Source organism: Perna viridis, chromosome 14 (genome assembly GCF_037379345.1).
Source record: "Perna viridis isolate PV_CMFRI_1.1 ecotype Kerala chromosome 14, ASM3737934v1, whole genome shotgun sequence".
In the NCBI taxonomy this organism is placed as follows: Eukaryota; Metazoa; Mollusca; class Bivalvia; order Mytilida; family Mytilidae; genus Perna; species Perna viridis.
The window spans coordinates 6,013,547-6,035,767 of record NC_142458.1 but is presented as its reverse complement, the minus strand read 5'-3'; the positions used below and the strand labels follow the sequence as shown (position 1 = coordinate 6,035,767).

At 33.8% G+C, this 22,221-nt stretch overlaps 1 protein-coding gene, 1 non-coding gene and 1 pseudogene across 2 annotated transcripts; 2 read left to right on the top strand and 1 right to left on the bottom strand.

The window, feature by feature from the left end:
- The first annotated feature begins 10,607 nt into the window (after positions 1-10,607).
- Positions 10,608-12,842, top strand: LOC148597916 (uncharacterized). The gene is made up of 2 exons (XM_088562228.1): positions 10,608-10,958; positions 11,545-12,842. The coding sequence occupies exons 1-2, from the start codon at positions 10,875-10,877 to the stop codon at positions 11,854-11,856; spliced, it is 396 nt and encodes a 131-aa protein (XP_088418354.1). The 5' UTR covers positions 10,608-10,874; the 3' UTR covers positions 11,857-12,842.
- A 31-nt stretch (positions 12,843-12,873) lies between these two features.
- Positions 12,874-16,351, top strand: LOC148597914 (uncharacterized; annotated as a pseudogene).
- Positions 15,722-15,793, bottom strand: Trnas-uga (transfer RNA serine (anticodon UGA)). Its single transcript has one exon. It is a non-coding gene; the product is annotated as a tRNA-Ser (tRNA).
- Positions 16,352-22,221: the final 5,870 nt, after the last annotated feature.

Below are 22,221 nucleotides of genomic sequence, written 5' to 3'. Positions count from 1 at the left end.
TACTTTATGTTCTTTGTTGTGTATGTCTGTTTTTTTCCATGTCTAGTCTTTGTCCCTGGATTACATTCTTTTGATTACCGCAATAACCTTGTTTCCCTTGATTACTCCTCCTGATGTCTCTGTGGGTCTAAATTTACCTGGTTCAAGGCCCCCAGTGTCTTACTGTGGTGTTACCTTGCCCTTCTGCTAAAAACCACATGTCTTGGTCAAGACATCCCTGGCCTCAGACTTACCATTACCCAGGTTTTCCTAGTTAGAATTTTCCAGGTTTCAGGCCTTATGGTAACAACTTTGGACCTATTGGTCCTCAAAGTTTCACTCCTAGTTTGTCAACCCCTGCTCCTTCTGTAGCAGTGCCTTCTAGTAGTGTTACTATACCTGCAACTACACATACATCTTCTATTAGGTGTCAGTCTAATTAGGTTACCAACTCTGCCCCTTCATTAGATGGGTTAAAGAGTGTTTTAGAGGACTTTCGTCAATCCGTATCTTCTTAGTCTGTTGCTTTCTCCAACCGCCTCGCAGCTTTGGAGAAAAATATCAACCCACACCTACCTCCTCTATGACTCCACTTCCTACAGTTCACAATTCTGAAAGTGAACACGAGGATAGTGATGATAAGGAACGCTTTTCATTGGCCCCAGGTAGTCATGAGGTAATTTGTCCTCTGGTGAAGAAGGTGAAATTATGAATCAGGTTCCTCATAATGTTCCTGTTTGTAATACTGCTCCTTCTGTGGTTCACTTCTTTATATTTATTTAAGCATGTACAGACATTGTTTTTTAAAAAAATTTCGTTTCCACAGATTTATTTGCCTGTTGCATTAGAATGGAGATGACTGGATTGAGTTCGGAGAATTGTCATCATCAATCTTAAATTGACAGTTGCAAATAACTGTTTACGGGCTTTGTTGATATGATACCAAGTTTACTCAATGTGCGGCTTTCAAATCAATGATTGAAGTTTCCAAATCTTCAAATACAATTGAGTTATATCTTGTATTAGTCCCATTCGTTTATATCTGAAATATTTAAAGGATTTAAATATCAGAATTCTAAAATAGAAACTGATATTTTCACTGCAGTTGGAAAATTGTGTCATCAAGTTCCTCATAATGTTTCTGTTTGTAATACTGCTGCTTCTGTTATTGGTCGGTCTCCTACCAATTCCAACAAGGCTGCTGAAGGTTAGGATACTCCTTCTTATTTGAAGAATCTTAGAGATTCAGTTTACTCTATTATGACAGACGTCAACAAGGTGCCTTTTCAGTCACCTCCCAAACCTAAGAGACTCACTTCGACTTTCGAAGCTTCTTGTCGTATGTCTAATGACCTCCCTCAGTCTCATACCAGTTTCACAGAATCCAAGCACATGTCCACTTCTCTCTAGATTATCAATGAATGTATCGAAGTCAATGAGTTTCATTTTTCCAAGGTAAGTGGTTTTGGTATAACTTCCTTTAATGATCATTTCCGATATAGGGATTATATTTTCAATTCCACTTTGGGTAAGTTGGTTCCTTCTTGTGATAAAGCTTTTTCTTCTTCAATTAATTCATGGCCTGTGGACGGACTGCGTCTTTTTCAGTCTGTCTGGTCTAAAACTGAAAATCTTCTTAGAAATGCTTCTCATGTACTAGGGACAGTAGAACATTATTTGTCTGCTGTAACCACCTTACTGAAAGATATTGCTCTTCATCCTGAAGTAAAACCATTTTTACTTCAAGTTGATAAAGCTCTAGGTTCTTCTCATCTCTTTCTTATGGGAAGTTTAGCAAACGTTACCTTATCCAAAAGGTTTGAGATCTTGGATGATGAAGCTAGAGTTTCAGACAGCCTGAAGGATTCTTTATTGAAATCTCCATTGGACGACAAACTTTTTGGTTTGCCTCTTCATGAGATTCAGAAACAGCTCGGTCATGCCCCAGCACCAGTAAGGGCGAAAGTTTCTCTCTCGGGAAATAATTCTAAGCGAAGTGGTTCTTCTACCTGTGGTTCTTCCTTTCCTTCCACAGAAAAGAGAAGGAAGGTTTCATTGAGGGCGGTATGAAAGTTGCTTCTAAGACAACAGTTACTAAACGCCAACCAGGTAATTTTAAAGGCGGTAAGAGGTCCAATCCTTCTACCTACTCTTTCTCAAATCCCAGTAGGGGGAAGGTTAACTCGTTTTCTGTCGAAATCGAAAGATATTACCTCAGATTGTTAGGTATTGTCAGTAACTCGGGAGGGGATTAACACTAAAATTCACGGAATTACCACCTCTTTCACCAGTTTCTATTCCACTGTCCAACACTCATCTGCAAAACATATCTGTTAAATCAACAGAGATAGATTGTCTTTTAACAAAGAAGGCAATAGAGGAAGTTATTGTGTCATCAATAGATCCAGGTTTCTATTCTCGGATTTTCCTTTTTCCAAAGAAAACAGGAGGAATGAGACCAATCATCGACCTGTCCATTCTCAACCTTTATCTAATTGTTCCCCATTTCAAGGTGGAGGCCAATCGTTCTATCAGGGCTTCAATACTTCCAGGTATGTGGACCACTTCCCTGGATTTGACAGACGCTTATTTCCATATTCCAATATGTCCTTCTTACCGAAAATCTCTTCGTTTTGTCTGGAACAACAAGGTTAACCAGTTCAGAGCGTTACCGTTCGGCCTCTCTACTGCACCTCTAGTTTTCACCAAGGTTATACAGACTGCCATACTCATCTTCACTCTCATGCCATTCATGTTATCTAGACGATTCTCTGGTGAAAGAGCTTTCTCGCGACAAACTTCTCGTAAACACGGATCTAGTCATCAAACTGTTTCTTTCCCTGGGGTTTTAATTTCTAGGACTAGTTCTACCTCCTCAGGTAAAATTTCAGAACCTCACGTTGAAAATTCATCAGTTTCTTTCTCAGGAAACAGTTTCTGCTTGCCAATTTACTCAGCTACTAGGTCTCTTGAACACTTTAGTAGATGTTGTTCCTCTTGGTCGACTACACATTCGACCTCTCCAATCTACTTCAACATCGGCGCCCGTCTTCTAAGCATTGGGTATATCAAATTCCAATTATTCCTCAGGAATTGTCTCTACAACTTTTATGGTGGACTGTTCACGAGAATGTTTTGAAAGGTCAGCGTCTGTCCTTTCCAGTTCCCAATCAGACTCTGTTCACAAATTCCTCCAACCACGGATGGGGGCGTATCTGGAAGGACGTTCAGTATCAGGGGTCTGGAGCCCAGACTTACTGAAAGAACGCATCAATTTTCTAGAGATGAAAGCAGTTCTTATGCCAATCTCATTTTCAGCATATTCTGCGAAACAAGTCTCTTGTTCTTCCATCCGACAATACGACGGTTGTTGCTTACTTAACAACCAACGGGGAACTCATTGTTTCAAGCTTTTTCTTCTTGCAAAAGAAATTCTTTTTCTTTGCAATCAACTTCTGCTTCAGCTAGTAGTTCGTCATGTTTCAGGGAAACTCAATGTCTTAGCAGAATCTCTATCGAGAACTCTAGCCCCAGTGAATACAGAATGGAAACTTCTCCAGTCAGTATTTCAAGCAATAACTCTTCATCAGGGGTCTCCTCATGTATTCCTGTTTGCAACAAGTCTCAACTTCAAACTTCAAGTATTCGTGTCTCTTGTCCCGGGCCCAGAAGCTTATGCAGTAGACGCCATGAGTTTTACTTGGGAAGGAATGTTCGGATATGCATTCCCTCCATTCAGATTTCTGTCAGCAGTTCTTCGGAAGATTGCTTCGGAACAATGTCTGATCATTCTGATTGCTCCAGCTTGGCTTAAGCAAGCTTGGTTTCCAGATCTTCTTTTCTGAAGAGCAGCCAGACATCTCTCCCAGGCAATCAGAGACTTTACCAACATCGTATACGATGCTAAGTAGATAATCTTCAGTAGTTCGTGTAGTGAGAAGGAAACTGATCCTCTCAGCACTTAGCGAAATTTCTTATGTACCTTTTTGAAGATAAAAAAATTGTCTCCTTCCACAATTAAAGGTTATCGTTCTGCTATTTCCAGAACTATCCACTTGTCTGGTGGTCCTGATTTTGGTAGTAATGAGTAAATTTCTCTTTTAGTTAAGAATTTTACTCTTTAACGTCCTAGACTGAAGATTTTAATTCCTTCATGGAATTTAAGTTTGGTTTTATCATCTTTAAAAACCATTCCTTTTGAACCAGCTGAAGAAGTAGATATCAAATTTTTTGTCATATAAATGTTGTTTTCTACTGGCATTAACTTCAGGTAGATGAAGTGAAATACACGCCCCTTCTATTTTAGACACGCCCCTTCTATTTTTGATTCATGTCTGCTGTTCAATAGAGATAAATCTTCAGTCACTCTTTTAACTGACCCAGCTTTTTTAGCCTAAAGTCAGATTCCTAGTAGAAGTTCAGAACCAATAGTTATAGCTTCATTGCCTATTGATTCTGCTTGTAAACTGCTTTGTCCCATCAGAAGTTTGCTCATATATTTACAAAGAATCCGTAGCTAAGACTAATTCTAGGCTGTTTATTCCTATTAAAAAAGATATTAAAGATTTATCAGCAAAAACGATATCTACTGGATTTGTAAGACCATTCAGTTAGCTTACAATTCTTCTAGTGAAGAATCTCTGTCTAGTCTGACCATTAAAGCCCACGATGTTATAGCTATTTCTACATCTTGGGCACTGTTTAATAATACTTTTTTAGAGGAAATTTTATCAGCAGGTTTCTGGAGAACTGAAAATTTCCTTCATTTCTCATTACCTAAGATCATTATCTTCCCAAGCCGAGGGCTTATTTTTATTGGGACCTTTTTGATAACGGCACAAAAAGTTGTTTTACGTCCTGCATCTTCTGTTTCAGAGGATTCAGCTTTACGTTAGAATTCTGTGTGTGTTTTTTTTTTATTAATGTTAAAATTAACTCAGAATTTATGATGGTAACGTATTTATTGTAATACAATTTAACATTTTAAAAATAAAATGGTATTTTATAAAATAAATACTTACCATCATGAATAAAAAGTCCCTCCCAGCCTCTTCTTCATCCCCTGTTATATTTTTGTATAGCTTCTTGCTTACTTTTGAAAATTAAATGGATGAATAAAGGATAGATGGCTACTATAAGGTCATCCCACTGGATGATGTTTTTAGATAGGGGATTCCGCCTGCTTAACCTGCGCAGATGGACTTACTAAGAATTTATGATGATAAGTATTTATTCTAATAAAATTCCATTTTACTTTAAAAATTTCAAGCAGTAGAATTATAATTTTAGAATTACATCGGTCAATATTCCGGACAAATTCTTCCGCTTAGTGCCTTCGAGGTTTTTCTTCGATGCAAGTAGTAAGGCTGAGGAGTTACGGTTGATGTTTTATCCAAGTGACTTGTTCTTAATTAGCTATTATATAGCTTTGAGATTTTGATTTTAAGGTTTAGCTTAATGAAATTAATTTATGATTTTGTATCTTTGACCACGTCAAAGTGGAAGTATTATAATACAAGATTAAATGGATACCCTGACAAAACGATGTAATCAGTATAATAAATTAAGTTATATTGATAGCACGATTACTAGTTACATATTCGCATAGACTTTGAGGTCTCAGGGCGAGAAGTCTATTTGGATAACAGGGAAGACGGTGCTAAAATGATTTGTAACATAAATAATTGACGATGACACGATAATTGATCAGTTAGAAATATACAGGCCTGGGTAGCTCGTGCTCTCGTTTAGCGGTAAGTCAAAATAAAATATTAAAAATATATGGCTATTCTTCAAAGGTGGAGTCAGTTTCGTCAGAGGCGGAGTTACCTGTGCAGTATTAATGCTAATGATGTTGGATATTGTATGGCTTTTTTCCAATTAGTTATATGGGAACACGTGATATGTTATGTTACATCATTCATTATTTCTAGTTAATTGGAGCATACTTGGTCTTCCTCATATTTATTTGGGAAAAGGATTAAAGAAAAAATCTCAATAAATGATATAATTCCTAATGAATGCCCGGTGTAAATAAACACTAATCCGAATTAAATAGTGTGGACTAGTCATGAACATATTTGAAAGAATATTAGGCACGTCCCTGTGCCCTATACAGCATACATATATAAACCAAACGGGTCTAGGACAAAACTCCTCAGACAAAAGCCCTCCTTTGAAGAACTCCTTCAATCTTAGAATATGCTTAATGTGTAAAAACATATATTTTGGGGTCATTTTGGTTTTTGTATCGTTTTTATGTGGTATATTCCAGAAGTATTTACATGAATAAATGATTCATATTTTGTTTTGTGTTTTCTTTTTATTTTGTTTTGTGTACTTTGATAATTCATTCATATTTTTTGTACTTCCTCTTTTTTGTTGTGTAATTGAATATTTCATTTTTATCTGTATTTTCTTTCTCTTTTTTTTCTAACAAAACATTAAATGGTTTCAAGTAAAATACCTTCTGGTTGACTTCAATTACAAACTAATCAAATGTTATTATTATAGTTTTATAATAATTTATGTACATTATGAAAAGGTCTTTACATTGTTTTCCTAAAATACCAATCGAAATAATGTTATAGAATCACTGTTAAATCAATTTTTGGCCTAAATAGGACTTCTAAAACATGTAATAAGAAACATAAGTTGTCTTGACGTTACTTTATTTATTGAATCATTGTAATTGTTATATTTAGCAGCTGACCTTAACCATGAATTTATTCAAGACGTTTCTGCTAGAAAGTATTTATTGATATATCAATATGTTTTAAATGGTCTAAGAAAAATCATTAGTATGTCTCTATCCAAGTTCTTAAAGGTACTAGGGAACAATAGTTTTTTTCAGTTTAATTGTTCTATAAAGATCCAGAGGTCATTGTTATTCGAATATATACACGACAAGTTGTTATCCAATGTAAAGTATGCTCTATAGGTCCCAGGCACAACATAAAAGTATTCCAAAAGCGACTTAATGATCCTAATGACCCGTTTACTGATCAATTAGATGTATTCTTTTATTCGCGGATGTTTGTTGTATGTCACGACATTGTATGCCCCTCATAAGCCCATGATTACTATTCTTCTCTTATCTATCCAATTCTATTTCTTCACTGTGATAAGATCAATCCATAATTATCTATGTTTTCATGTGAAGGGACGCTAATGATGTATACATATTGAAATATGTCGCATTCCTTCAATAATCGTTTTAAACTGAGTGTCCCATTTTCCTAAATGATGAACTATTTTCTTTTGCGTAGGTTTAATATTTGTAAGATAACATATACCTCTAGTCCTATTTGATCAACACTATTATCTGTGTGACAGAAGGAAGTAGTCAGCTGCTTGGGAACGTCTTTCTTACAACGGGTCGATTGTGATGTGATGCGGAAATGGAACCGAGTTTGTAGGGAATATTATAATTATCATTGCGCATGTTCGAAAGCTAATTTCACTTTGACTGCATGAAGAACTTTAAGAAGCGGGCAATTTAATTGTAAAAAAACAAGTAAGTTTGACGGCTTTTATACCCAATTGATTTTTATGTAATGAGAAGGATCAAAAGATAATAATGGGTGACCATCATTTTCATTAAATACATTTGGATTGTGAATTTCAAACTTGCAAAATTATTTTACTGAATTGTGAATATCACTTTCCCCTCCGACAGACATTTATGGGAGCAACATAATAGATGTTCATTCATGTACAGATTCAACTCTTCGTTTAACAACACTTGTATATACATTTAAAGTTTTTTTTTGAAGGGTATGTCCAGCACTGCCACTGGTGATACCATTGATGAGGACATTCCATGGTGCGACTTGTTCATTCAACACACAAGCCCTTAATATGGATGGGTGAAAGATCTGGAGACGGCTAATTCGGTTGTGGAGGAATTTTCTTTAGCTACCTCCACAACTTATGCAGTACCAAGAACTACCAAAAGTTTTGGAAAAGTTTCCCTTGATGGTGAGGCGTATTTTTTTTTTTTGTAAAGAAATATCCTTTTCCATATTTTCTTCTCAATCCACAATTTATTTTGGTCACAAGATCTATTGTTGTGATTTATTTTGTAAATGAACATTGGTGTTAATTGTTCTGACTAATCTCTTTTTGGTGGTTGAAGGTGGAAGGGAGGGAAAATAGAAAGGTCGAAAAGATATAGCATTTTTGAAAACATAACTGAGATGATACTTAAATCCAAATACATATGTTTATTTGTAATTCTCTCATTGTTTAATTTTATTTCAGAACAATGCTTAGTGCAGCATTTTGTGGGCTGTGAAGATGATGGTGCTGTCACCCATGGCTCATGCACTCCTGTCCAGGATACCCCTTTCTTCATCGTTGGTCACCGTTTGATGGAATGTCATCAAGGGCCCAATTACAGACATACAGACAAAAAAAAATGAAAAGGTAATACCTAAGATCAATGATTCTAATAGAAATTATGATGTAACAATTGAAAATTGTGGTGTAACATTTGATTTTTGTTTTCATCCAAATTCTTGGGACAGTGAAATAATTGTACATTAAGAATAGCCATGCATATTGATTGAACAAACAAAACTAAAAACAATTATGTAAGATTTTAATAATTTGTAAATATGTTGTGCAAAAGGATTTTTATTTTCAGTAATATTCAAATATCAACCATTTAATTGAGTTTTTTTTTTTATTTAAAAAAATATGTTTTTAGTTGTGAGATTTTTTAGGAGAATCAGGATGACCATCTATACCCTCAAGCTGCATATAATAAAAGAAACACAGGGACAAAAAAGCTGGGCTGCAGTGCAGCAGTATACTTGAGGGAGAGTATAGGGTAAAGAAAATAAAAGTGGTAATTTAAATAGTTAAACTTTACATATCATTAGTTCACCTGGCCGACCTGTTGCAAAATGACTAAACATAACGCTTAAATTGTGACTTTAAGAATGCATCATCTTTATTTTATTATATCACAATCTACATGTTGTAAAATGTGTATACACAACACTTAGATTGTGATTATAAGTATTCATCATCTTTAGATTGTTATATCACAATCTACATGTTGTTAAATGTCAATAGACAACACTTAGATTGTGATTATAAGTATTCATCATCTTCAGATTGTTATATCACAATCTACATGTTGTAAAATGTCTATACACAACACTTAGATTGTGAGTATAAGTATTCATCATCTTTAGATTGTTATATCACAATGTACATGTTGTTAAATGTCAATAGACAACACTTAGATTGTGATTATAAGTATTCATCATCTTCAGATTGTTATATCACAATCTACATGTTGTAAAATGTCAATACACAACACTTATTTTTCCAGAGTATAGGGTAAAGAAAATCTTAGTGGTTATTTAAATCATTAAAGTTTACATAACATTAGTTCACCTGGCCGACCTGTTGTAAAATGTCTATACACAACACTTAGATTGTGATTATAAGTATTCATCATCTTTAGATTGTTATATCACAATGTACATGTTGTTAAATGTCAAAACACAACACTTAGAATGTGATTATAAATATTCATCATCTTTAGATTGTTATATCACAATCTACATGTTGTAAAATGTCAAAACACAACACTTAGAATGTGATTATAAGTATTCATCATCTTTAGATTGTTATATCACAATCTACATGTTGTAAAATGTCAATACACAACACTTTGATTGTGATTATAAGTATTCATCATCTTTAGATTGTTATATCACAATCTCCATGTTGTAAAATGTCAATAGACAACACTTAGATTGTGAGTATAAGTATTCATCATCTTTAGATTGTTATATCACAATGTACATGTTGTTAAATGTCAATACACAACACTTAGATTGTGATTATAAGTATTCATCATCTTCAGATTGTTATATCACAATCTCCATGTTGTAAAATGTCAATAGACAACACTTAGATTGTGAGTATAAGTATTCATCATCTTTAGATTGTTATATCACAATCTACATGTTGTTAAATGTCAATACACAACACTTAGATTGTGATTATAAGTATTCATCATCTTCAGATTGTTATATCACAATCTCCATGTTGTAAAATGTCAATACACAACACTTATTTTTCCAGAGTATAGGGTAAAGAAAATCTTAGTGGTTATTTAAATCATTAAAGTTTACATAACATTAGTTCACCTGGCCGACCTGTTGTAGAATGTCAATACACAACACTTAGATTGTGATTATAAGTATTCATCATCTTCAGATTGTTATACATTGTACTTAGATTGTGATTATTTATAAGTATTCATCATCTTTAGATTGTTATATCACAATCTACATGTAAAATGTCTATACACAACACTTAGAATGTGATTATAAGTATTCATCATCTTAAGATGGTTATATCAAAATCTATATGTTGTTAAATGTCAATACACAACACTTTTTTCCAGAGTATAGGGTAAAGAAAATATTAGTGGTTATGTAAATCATTAAACATTACATATCATTAGTTCACCTGGCCGACCTGTTGTAAAATGTCTATACACAACACTTAGATTGTGACCTTAAGTATTCATCATCTTTAAATTGTTATATTACAATCTACATGTCGTAAAATGTCTATACACAACACTTAGATTGTGACTTGAAGAATGCATCATCCTCAGTTTATTATATCACAATCAACATGTTGTAAAATGTCTATACACAAGACTTTGATTGTGGTTATAAGAATGCATCATCTTTGGTTCATTATATCTATCTGTAGTAAAATGCTAAATTTCAGACTATCTTTTGTTAAATGTTAGTTTATTGTGATTCTTATGTTGAATAAAGGTTCTTATTTCAGATTGTAAATAATACCCCATACTTCAGACGAATAGCATCAGAACAACTGAAAGCTGATTTGAGTTCTGCATGCAAAATGAAGTTCAAGTAGATGCAAGAATTTATAAAGATCTGCCTAAAAAATGTGACCACAGCAAACACATAATGGATGATGTATGTATGGTTTATTAAAGTTGAAAGAAATTAAATGTATTAATGATTATGTGTTCAATAATCATGCACAAGAAAAGCAATAATCATATTTATTTGATCCCTTAGCTGTAGGTTTGTGTCAGAATAAATGCACTCTATTAATTGATAAATTGTGTATGAATAAGTAATTAATGAATAGACACATAACGTGTGCAATGTATTTATATTTATTAACTGTATAATGTCAGATTCTTATTCTTAATTCAAATTGTCTACTCCCTACTCATAAAATTGTACTAACAAATTTGCATTGCGGTATTAATATCATCAATAAACACCAAGATAGAGAAAGCAAGGAGAAATTTATCTATTATTGATATATCAAATGTGCCAATTTTTCGAACTATCACATGGATTCACCAAAAAAAAAAAAAAGAACTTAAGTTTTCAATGTTTTCTCATATATTGACAACAAATGTTCATAATACATTCAGATTAAAGCATGTAACATTTAAACATCATGAATATTATATTGTTTATCGGTATGTGACTCTGAACTGTTGAAACAACCATATGCATGTTTTTTGGATTTTTTTTTATTTCATAGGCTGCTGATTTGAAAGCACCAATAGATCAGTGTGTTGTAGACCACATTTACAATCTGGTTGATGATGGTATTTATAATGTTGGGGACATTATAAGGCACATAAACATATTTGTTAAGAACTTGTTTGGTAAAAACAGTTTACCAAATGCAATAAACTGCAGATTCTACCCAAGTCGTAAGGACATACATGGAATGGTTGACAGGAGAAGAAGAAAACTGATAAAAGGACTTCTAGACCAGGCGCAATTAAATTTAAAAGTTAAAGCATGGAAAGATGCCCATCCAAACGACACCATCTATTTTCGGCCCTAAGCAAGGGTTAATAGACCAGCAGTGGAAGATAAGGCAGATGGAAATGAATGCTTAACTGCTGAAGATCAGCAGTTTTTGCTCTTTTACCAGAACAGTTGGCAAAAGCACATGTTGAAACAATATGGTGGTGAAACTGTTTTTCTTGACACTACATACAGAACCACGAAGTATGCACTGCCATTTTGAGAGGGTCAGGCTTGCGTTTTCACACAAATGCAAATGTTGTGATGTGGGGTATCGAGAGGGAAGTATCTAAGGTTCTGATTGGGTTGGTGCTTTTTAGACACATTCCCCATTCCCATTGTTTATGAATTGTACTTATTTAAAGCTGTTATCAAAAACATACATTTACAGATTTTCAATATAAGTCCATGAGATTATGAGTTTCTGCATAAATAGTAATTGTTAACAAACAGGTTAACAGACTGTGTTAAAAGTATTTCAACATGGATTTGAACTGAAAGTTAATAGCTCCTAAACTATAGAGTTTTGTTTGTCTATATGCATTAGTAGCAACAATTTTTTAATGTCAGTTTCTTTCACATATAGAATGTATAAAATGTATTTTTCATTTGTCAATGTATATAAAATTATATGCTTAATACTTTATTTTGACATGATTTTACTTCTAAATACATTTCAGTGTATATGCACCTTGAAATATGTTTTAGTGATTTTCATAATTGTGATTGCTGGGTGTGTTAAATTGATGTTCTGTTGAAAACCATTTTAATTTTTTTTTTATTGGTGTTATCTTTTTTTTTCAACCTTTGTCCTGTATTTGAAAGCAATGAAAATTTATCGCACGTTTTGTTATTTTTAATGATGCTTATCAGCATACTAGCATAATCTAAACCAATACATTTTGTTATTTTGATAAAAAAAAAATAGCATTGATGAGATTTTCGCACTAATTTATTTTGAACATTATTTACAATTAGCTATAGTCAAGCTTTATAATTAATAAAAAGAAAAGGGTTTTAGTATTAAAGTTATAATAGTTTTTTGGTTGCCTCATGGTTTTTAATTTTATGAAATACTAATTTCACAAATTTAATCCCTGTGTTCATTGATCAAATTTTACCCTTTTAAAGAGATGTTATCATATTTAGTATCTTTCTTCTGTAAGAATCACATTTATGTTTATTGAATTGAATTATTTGGTTCCATAAGGTCATCAGTTATCGTACCATTTGTTAGAATTAGTCTTTCCTACAATTTAACAATGTTAGAAAATTTTAGAAATTGATTGTACAATATTCAAAGATATGCAAGAAAATGCATTCAAAAGATAATAACACAAAGTTTCATTCAGGCCGATTGTTATCTTATTGTAAGTAATGAATTTTTTTATGCATAAAGACATTAACTTTTTTAATTCTATTTTTATGGATATGTACGTCTTATTGATATAGCGTAACGTACACCATATGGCTAGGTTAAGCGTGTCATATTTCTAAAGTCCAAACATTTTTTTACATATCATGGAAACGCCAGTGAAAGTGGCCGTAATTTTCTGTTTTGTATGCCAAAATAAGACCAAGAGATTATTTGGTTTGACCAAGCACAAGGCAGTAAATGAGAACTATGTTTTCTGGATTGAGCAATGTCTTGATATATCTATTGAAAAGTCTATTATGGAATTCATGTTTGTATGTGAAAAGTGTGCCAATATGTGTAAGACTTGCTGTTTACTTAGAAAAAGTGGACAGGAAAATTTTAATAAGCTACGTATCAGGAAAAAGAGGGGTACTGTTCTGTTAGAGCGGAAAATAGTACATCACAATAGACTGTGGTTTTAGAGCACTCATACACAGCAACAAAGATTGATCTTGAGGATTTATCATTAACGAACCAACTGTCAGTGGAAAACTTGCTATCAGTATCTGATAAAAGGGAAATTTCAATCTCTATTGAAAAACAACTCACCCAGTTGAGCAAAGTTGGACATAGTATTGTCTTTGATAATAAACCAGAAACATTATCGGAGAGAAATTGGTTTAAAGAGTTAGTAGAAGAAATGAAGACAAGATGCCCAGAATTACTTGAGATACTGTTATGTGCTGTAGGTAAGTGTTAGTAACAATAACGTAACTAGGTAAGTGTGACTTCAATAATTGTTAAAGCAAAGAGTTTTCCAAATAGACCAATCCTATTTGTGTACCTATTCAATACTATATTTTTTTTTCATATTCATATAAATACCTTTATACTAGTGTGTGTGAGCAACTGATTCCTGATTTGAATAATCTTAAATTGATTTAGATGTACATGTAGGTGACAAAGTTGATGTGGACTCCAAGCTGTCAAGAGTAGGAACTATTTATGGGATGATATTGAACTGCAGGAACAAAAAAGCATCTGCTGTTCAAAGAATTTATACAGCTCTAGCTATTAGATTCCATGCAGATAATAAGGTAATTTATGAGTGTCTTACTTAAAAGGTAAAATGTTTTGCTTTTCCAGTGGTTGCGGCGTCCACTCACTTAACATTAAGTTTATTTGAACATGAAACCCATATGTTAGGTCAATGATATTTGGTGTACAGATGCATTACCATCATTGCATCACAAATTCATGCCAATTTTATATATATACCCCCGCAGTGGTGGTCTGTTGACTTAGAAAATTCAATGTTAAAGTTGAATGTTAAGTTTTCTGATAAGTTTATTTCAACATGAACCCCTTATGCTAGGTCAATGATCTTTGGTGTACAGGTTATACAAAGGATGAAAGCAACCCGAAAAATTATATTTAACAAATAAACCATTATATTGACAACATCGAACAGGCCAGGCTGATTTGTGATAATAGTTTATATTAAATATTATTCATTCAGTATATGTTTTATGCTTCATTTCAACATGTTGAAAACTATTGTTTACACTTGTATATAGAACTTAGATGAATCTTTATTTTTTTTTCTAATTTTTATGATACTGGACAAATACTCTGTTCTGTGGTATGGGATCACCAATAGACTGCACATCTTTCAATTCATGAGCTAAATATTGATAAAAGTATCCAAGGCATTCCAAACTTTTAACAAACATAATTGTTAGTGGCGAACTAGATAGCTTATCTTTCAACTCGCTACTAACAGACTTAATCAGATCATCATATTTTTCAAATTTTCTAATATTAGGGAGTCTTTTCTCAGTTTGTATATAAATATTTGGTCTGTCTGGGTTAGCCCAAATTACACCAGGGGTATTATAATTTAATATTTTTTCTAATTCCTTTATTAAGTCCACAGTGGCAGTTGATGTCAGGGCCAAATGAGTCACACTCTATAAAATGCAAGTCAGCTCACCAACTTTCTTAAAATCAGGCCTAAAATCACCACCCCTTCAAAGGAGTATTTCAATTTTGAATGTTAAATACACTGAAAGGCCATTCAAATTTAAACCTTGGTTCCATTAGGCCATGTTTTTTATTGAACTTAAATCTGGAATACATGTATATGTACTTTTAACATTTTCCATTTCAGACAGAAAAAAAAATGGCTAGGGATTTTTTTCAAATCATCAAATTATGAATGTGCTATAAATGAGTTTATGCCTATTAAAAGAAAAGAATTTGAAATATAGATGGGTTTGCTTTTGTTTATTTAATACATGTACATGCAGGGACTGCATTTTAGAATTTTTTCCCACTAATTAAATTTAGCAAATACTGAAAATTTACAATCACTAAATATAAGTTTCTTGTGTTAATTCTGAACTGGACTTATCCATATAATACATATAATTTTAGCAAGTAGAAATATTTTTTACAAGCAAAATTGAATTTAGCAAGTATTTCCACTTAAATTCTATTACTGCCATGTGTAATGGAATAAAATAAGTTTTTCAAGCATCATGGTTTCCTCAGTGAGGATTTGAACCTCAGTCTTCTGCTGTCAAAACAGACATAATAACCACTATACTACTGAGGATTTTCAGATATATTCCATGCTAATTTAAAACTAAGTGTTGTATTTAGTTACTACATGTGTGATTTGAGAAAATTCATACCATATATTTACAAAATTCAGGTCCTCTACATGTTATGATGTATAAAAGTTTGTAGCTATTGTACATGTAATTATGTCCTTGTTCTTTTCTTCCATTATTATATTGTATAAGCCATTTTTGCTATTACAAAATATTTTTTGAAAACCCCTTTGTACATATTTTTAAATTCTGGGTATGACAAGGGACTATGGAAAAACAAACATACATATATCTAAGTTGCAATACAAACCATTCTGAAACCATGTGCACTTTATCTATTACAACAGCACAGACATTATCTTGATAAGTCTTGCTGCGAAGAAAATGACCAAACTTTTTCCTTGAAAATGTTTCAGGATGTGCATAGATGATATTAAACTCTCCATTCTCCAGTTGATGGAATGGAACATCACACACTAAATCAACCTGCTCAGTCTCTTCATCTTCAGTGTCCTCAAAAGTTACTCCATGACTTCCTTACAATTACAAAAATGTACTAATGAAAGAGTTTGGAGGCAATGTTTAGATTGCATGGACGGATATGTAACTTAGGAATAGTGATGTACTGATACCAATGGCAATGCAACTGCAAATGAGTAGTTCGTGAATAAATACATGGGTATGGTTTGGCAGAAAAAATACTTGAGTTTCTAATATGATGTTGTTACAAACTAGGATTATTAGGTACATGAACATGTATGAAAAACTTTATACATGTATACCAGTACTTATTTAGAGTTTTAGACTGGTTTGGTTTGGAGACACATTCAGACTTCAATAGTGCTACAATGTAACTTATAAGCATGTCATAAAATAACTCAAAAAAACTAAAACATAAAAAATATGATTGGTAGGGTTAGTAGAAACACAGATAATTTTTTAGCCATTACTTGACTTTTTATGGGCAACTCGAAGGGATTTCAAGAAAAGCAGAGGACACTTACCCTACCAGTGCACCTGGTCCATGCTCCCAATATTTAGTGGAGTCTGAGTTGCTCATTTGCTTTTGTTACTTTGTATACATGTATTATTTTAATAACTTTGTGTTCTTTGTTTAAGTCCCTGGATTACATTCTTTTGAGTACTGCAAGAACCTTGGTTCCCATGATTACATTTTTACATAGATAACATGGTAGATTTTAAAGGAAATTGAGCCAATTTCGTCATGGACCTGCTTGATTTTGCATGGACTCGGTCTGTAGGCCTACTGCTAATTTCTTTCACTGTAATAAGACTTATGACTCATAGTACAAATAAAACATACGTTTGTATATTAATTCTAAATAGGGGCCATATAAACAACACGTTTTAAAGCACAGGCTTACCACTTATACTCAAACAACAAGCTCTGATCCCTTGTCGCCTTAATGTCATCACTTGGTCTTGTATCAAGGAAGAAAAGGGAGAGACAACTACAACAATCATCGGGAAAGGGTGGTTGTATCGTTTCTGTAGAAACCAAGGCTAAGGGAGAAGTTGGAAAATTATACTCGAATTCACCTCATCCTGTTTGCAGTTTTTGGAATTATCTTTTAAGTTACTCATAAGTTCCTTTAAAAAATTGCCATTTAATTCATGTCGTTCTGTACTTCAACTTTCATACAATTATTTCTCTTTCTTACCTCCAAGATCTAAATATTTCCATATTTATTTTTCCTACGAGAATTTTGTACTGAAGGTCCCACTAACCACTTCTAATGGTTCCATTATTTTGCATGTTAAAAAAGTAATTTTCAAAGTCTCACTGTGAATTCCCAGGACAAATGACATCTTAAAGTTGCATACCGTTGCGAAGCTTGGAAAATAAGGCTTCCAAAATCATTATGCTAATGCTACGATGATTGTAGAAATTCTTCACAAAATTTACTTGAATAAATAATACTGAAAATCCACATTTTTACCTGTTCTGCTAACTGACAGCATGGAGGCAAATTACTCACACATGTAAAAAATATTCATACACTTTTGGAGTTAATTACATATATGATTTTAAAGCACACATTCTCAGCTTTATTTTGACTACTTTTAATCATCATACACACAAATAATGCACTTACAATGCATATGTCTAGGTTCAGTGTGTTTTTGGTCATAAACTTTATTGCTTAGTAGTAACTGCAAAAATGTAGGGCAAGGACCAAATTTACAAGGTTTTTTTTTCATTCTGTAATTTTATGTAGAAGTTGTGATTTGGTCCTTTGAAAGCAGTGGTCACTTTTCATGTCTACGGGGTCTCCGAAGTAAAGTTGCTTAAAAATAAAATATGATGGTGAATTTTTCTGGCACTCTTATAGAAATCTGCTTTTATACATGTTTCCATATTGGTGAAGTTTGAATGAGTTTGAAGCGGTGGATTTTTTTTATATGTCAAGATGGGTCTGTTGAAATGCACTAAGAAATTAATCGTGTCCTCGTACCTGAACGTATGTTTATCCCGCCATCTTGTTTCAATGGATATTTTGAGATATATTGTAATGCCGCCCCTCGGGTGCTAGAGTCAAATCACCGGAGGAGGCTGCGTTACATCAAGTTCGGGATAGTATGGTTTCTCAATAGGGCCTTTGGTCTAGCGAGTTACAAACTTCGCCAACCAAAATGCGCTAAAAGATAAAAGTGAGGGAACTATAGCCAGACAAGAGTTGAATGAAATATGAATATTTTATTAATCACAAATAATGTTGAGAAAAATGACCGGAACAGCTCGGCTCTTTGGGTACTTGGACAGGTCTAAGGTTACTTCCAACTTCGACCGAACCTCTTACGACACTTTGTCAACTTTATATAAACTACACACGGAAACTTACAGCTTTATCGGCCGACTTATTATGACGATTTCGCTGACATGAGTCTACATGGACAATGACATACATCGCTATTTAAATAATTATATTTATACTGCGCTAGTTACGGATCGTGAACACTATTACTATTCAGAATTTCAACATTATTTTGTACCTTGGATTTGCACCCATAAATTTCACCTTGAATTTGCACCGAGGATTTGCTCCCGGAATTTGCACCGATAAATTGCTCCTTGAATTTACACTCGGAATTTGTCACCGGAGTTTTGCACCAAAACAAATAGAAATAAAATAGCAAAATCTAGCCCCAAAGCAAACATATATCAACCATCTAGGAGAGAGTAATCGAGGGAACCAAGGTTATTGCGGTAATCAAAAGAATGTAATCCGGGGACAAAGATCAGACATGGGAAACAGACATACACAACAAAGAACATAAAGTAACTAAAATCATACATACAAAGTAACAAAAGTAAATGAGCAACTCGGACTCCACTAAAAACTGGGAGCATGGACCAGGTGCACCGGTAGGGTAAGCGTCCTCTGCTTTTCTAGAAACACCCGCCGAGTTGCTCATAAAAAAGTCAAGTCCGGGGTAGACAAACAAGGAAAGGAAAACTATGACCCGTTGAATAAATCAGTTTTCATGGTGCTGATGGATACACCATAACGATCCACGAGTTCATGATGACGACCATAAAACTTCTGTAGTGATGACTTCAATCTTGTAGCAACATAACCCTGTTCCAGAAGCCTATTTGTTAGAGTTCTGGCGCGATACGAAAAGTCTGCGTAGTTTCGGTAAGCTCTGGCATAACGTATGAGTTGTGATATGAACACTCCATACACAGGAGCCGAAGGGATGTTGCCACAGATGAAAGGAAAGTTGACAATTCTGAATGAAAAGTCATCACGTTTGTCGTAAAGTTTGGTCAATAGTTTTCCTTTATCATCGATTTCTAAGTGTAGGTCAAGATATGAGGCTGACTTCACAGTGTCTGTAGTATCGTTTATCTCAAGTTCTTTTGGGTAGATGCGATGTATTAAATCCCCGAAAGTAGGATTGTTTTAAGATAATACGTCATCTTTATAGCGGAAACTGAGATTGAAGGATCTAGCAAGAATAGGTCAGCAAGTAAAGGAGCACAATTTGTTCCCATTGGAAAGCCGACTGTTTGTTGAAAAACACGTCCACCACACTGGACAAATATGTTGTCGATTAAAAATTCAAGCCTCTGTATATTTGGAAGATGATTTGGAATTATTTCTTACAAAGTATGAGGAATCTCTACCAAGAACTATATATTTGTATCTAGGTGTACCATCTTTTTTGGAAAAACATCGATGTATAATGTTTTTAAGTCGGGATTTTAAGTGAGTATTGGGAATATAAGTTACAGTGTTGAAAAATCATAGGTTTTAATGATATTATATTCAGATAATAGTCTTGAACTGATTGTCTCCAAAAGATCTTTCGAATTTTTCAGGATCCACATTGAATTAATACCACTACGGGAGTAACAAGTGTTGTGGTAGGACTGCAGACCATCTTTTACAGTTGTGAGTATAGAAGTTAAAAGTTTTGAAAGAGGTTTGGTGGTACATTTTGCAGATCCAGCCATGAAACGTTGTTTGTATGGATTCTTGTGAAGTTTAGGAATCCAGTACATAGACGGTAAATCACAATCATCGTCCCTGGTAGAGAGATCAAAAGAGGATAGCACAGATTTATGGTTTTCCACAATCTCTACTTTGGAGAGAGTGGTAGCAGTATAGGTCTTATCACTGCTATTATTTTCTACTTGTACCTCTGATAAACATTGGATATAAAACGTTTTGTAGACAAAAACAATGTTGGACTCTAGATTTGATAACACAACAACATTAATCAATTATTCATCTACTAATTTTTGCGCTTTCTGAAGCTTCAGATATTTTAAAAGTCGCCGCCTCGATAACTTCAGAACTTTTTGGGTGACGTAATCTAGACTCTCTGTTTCCGGTACTGTCAAGTACTTTTACAACAACCGCTCAGCCAATCAAGAGGCGCCTTATATTTCAACAATAGTTATTAACCAATCAGTGCATTTTATCTAAAAGTATCACGGCTGGTAGTGCCGGCTAATGAAAAAGTAAACAACACCGAACTAGGACAAAATAAAATGTTTCCATGCTTTTTATTGAAGAAAATGGACTGGAATTACTTTTTAACTCGATTACACACAACGGGAGTAACATAAAGTTTCCATACAGTTTAAAATCAGTAGGTGGACTGGTTTTCCGTTTGCTAAACTTCTTTGACAACTCAGAACCGACTATATTTCGTCGAATCTAAAACTATGGAGTAATAAGTCACTTCACTTAAACAACAAAGATTAGCGTTAGCCGTAGTTGTGAACAACAAACAACATTTAAATGTTAATAAACACAAAATACACTGTCCCCTTCCTACAGGATATGGCCCCCAAATTGGAAGGAATAGAAAGAATTCAATTAAGGGACATTCACAACTTTAACACCACTAGTATTATTTTTTCATCACAACAACATCAGTGCTTCAGTACTTTGATTTTTCTTCTAGCACCAATATTTTAAAATAAATATGAAACATTTAATAACAATAACCGATTTATACACGCTCTCTCTCACATTGCACTCAATTTGCAGGCAAACAAATCATTCAGTATTTCTTCCACTATTGCTTTCAAACTAAATTGCTTATAAAATTTTGCCTCCTGTGCCAATTCATTGAGATAATGGTGTTCTCTTGGTAGGTATCTTTTTTTCTACATTGCAATTGTTTCTTAAATAGTTAAGAATGATTTTGAAATGGGCTGGATCACGGTCGAAACTGTAAATGTTGTTTGATGGGCGGAATGCACTGTTTGGATTTAGCATCAGGGCATCAAGATTGAAGATGGGTCCGAGCGAAGAGTGGGTTTGCTGGTCTCAAATTTCACTCCACCTATATTTAACACCACCATATTCTCCTGACATTCTTGCAGGTACTGCAAGTAAGTGTCCACCTCTTCGATCATGGGTGGAGTCAGGGTATTTCTTTCAGGTAGACTTGCTGGTTCAATAACTACTGTGTTTGCTTCTTCTGCGCAGGAGCCAGATGAAGAGGAGGAGGAAGATGAGGAGGAGGCTGTAGAGGATTTCAAAGATTTATTTTTCTTAATTTGATTCGAAGAACTCAGTTCTACAATTTATTCATTAGAAGTATGCAGTTCAATATCTGTGCTCTCTTCTTTCTCCGTTTCAAGTGTGACGCTTAAATCTTTGCCTATCTCTGATGAGAGGTCCTTAAGAACTGCTTTGATTTTCATTAAATTTTCATCTCTTTCCTTGAGTTTCCATTTTTTTGGTTTGAGATTCATTATCCTCTATTACAACTCTTGCTCGTCTACGGTTTTCTATTAGCTTCCTGGTATCCTCTTTTTCTTTTTCGGACATAATTGTATTGCTTATACTAGTAATACAGATTTTGATACTTCTCTCAGATGGAGCATAATTTCTTCACGGTTTGATTGGTATCTGTTGCCCGCTATTCATTAGGTGTTTCATTT

Excerpts from the sequence above, each read along its gene's own strand:
- LOC148597916 (XM_088562228.1), top strand. The coding sequence starts at position 10,875 with ATGCAAAATGAAGTTCAAGTAGATGCAAGAATTTATAAAGATCTGCCT. Across the intron at positions 10,959-11,544 it reads GCAAACACATAATGGATGAT|GCTGCTGATTTGAAAGCACC; the intron begins GTATGTATGGTT and ends TTTATTTCATAG.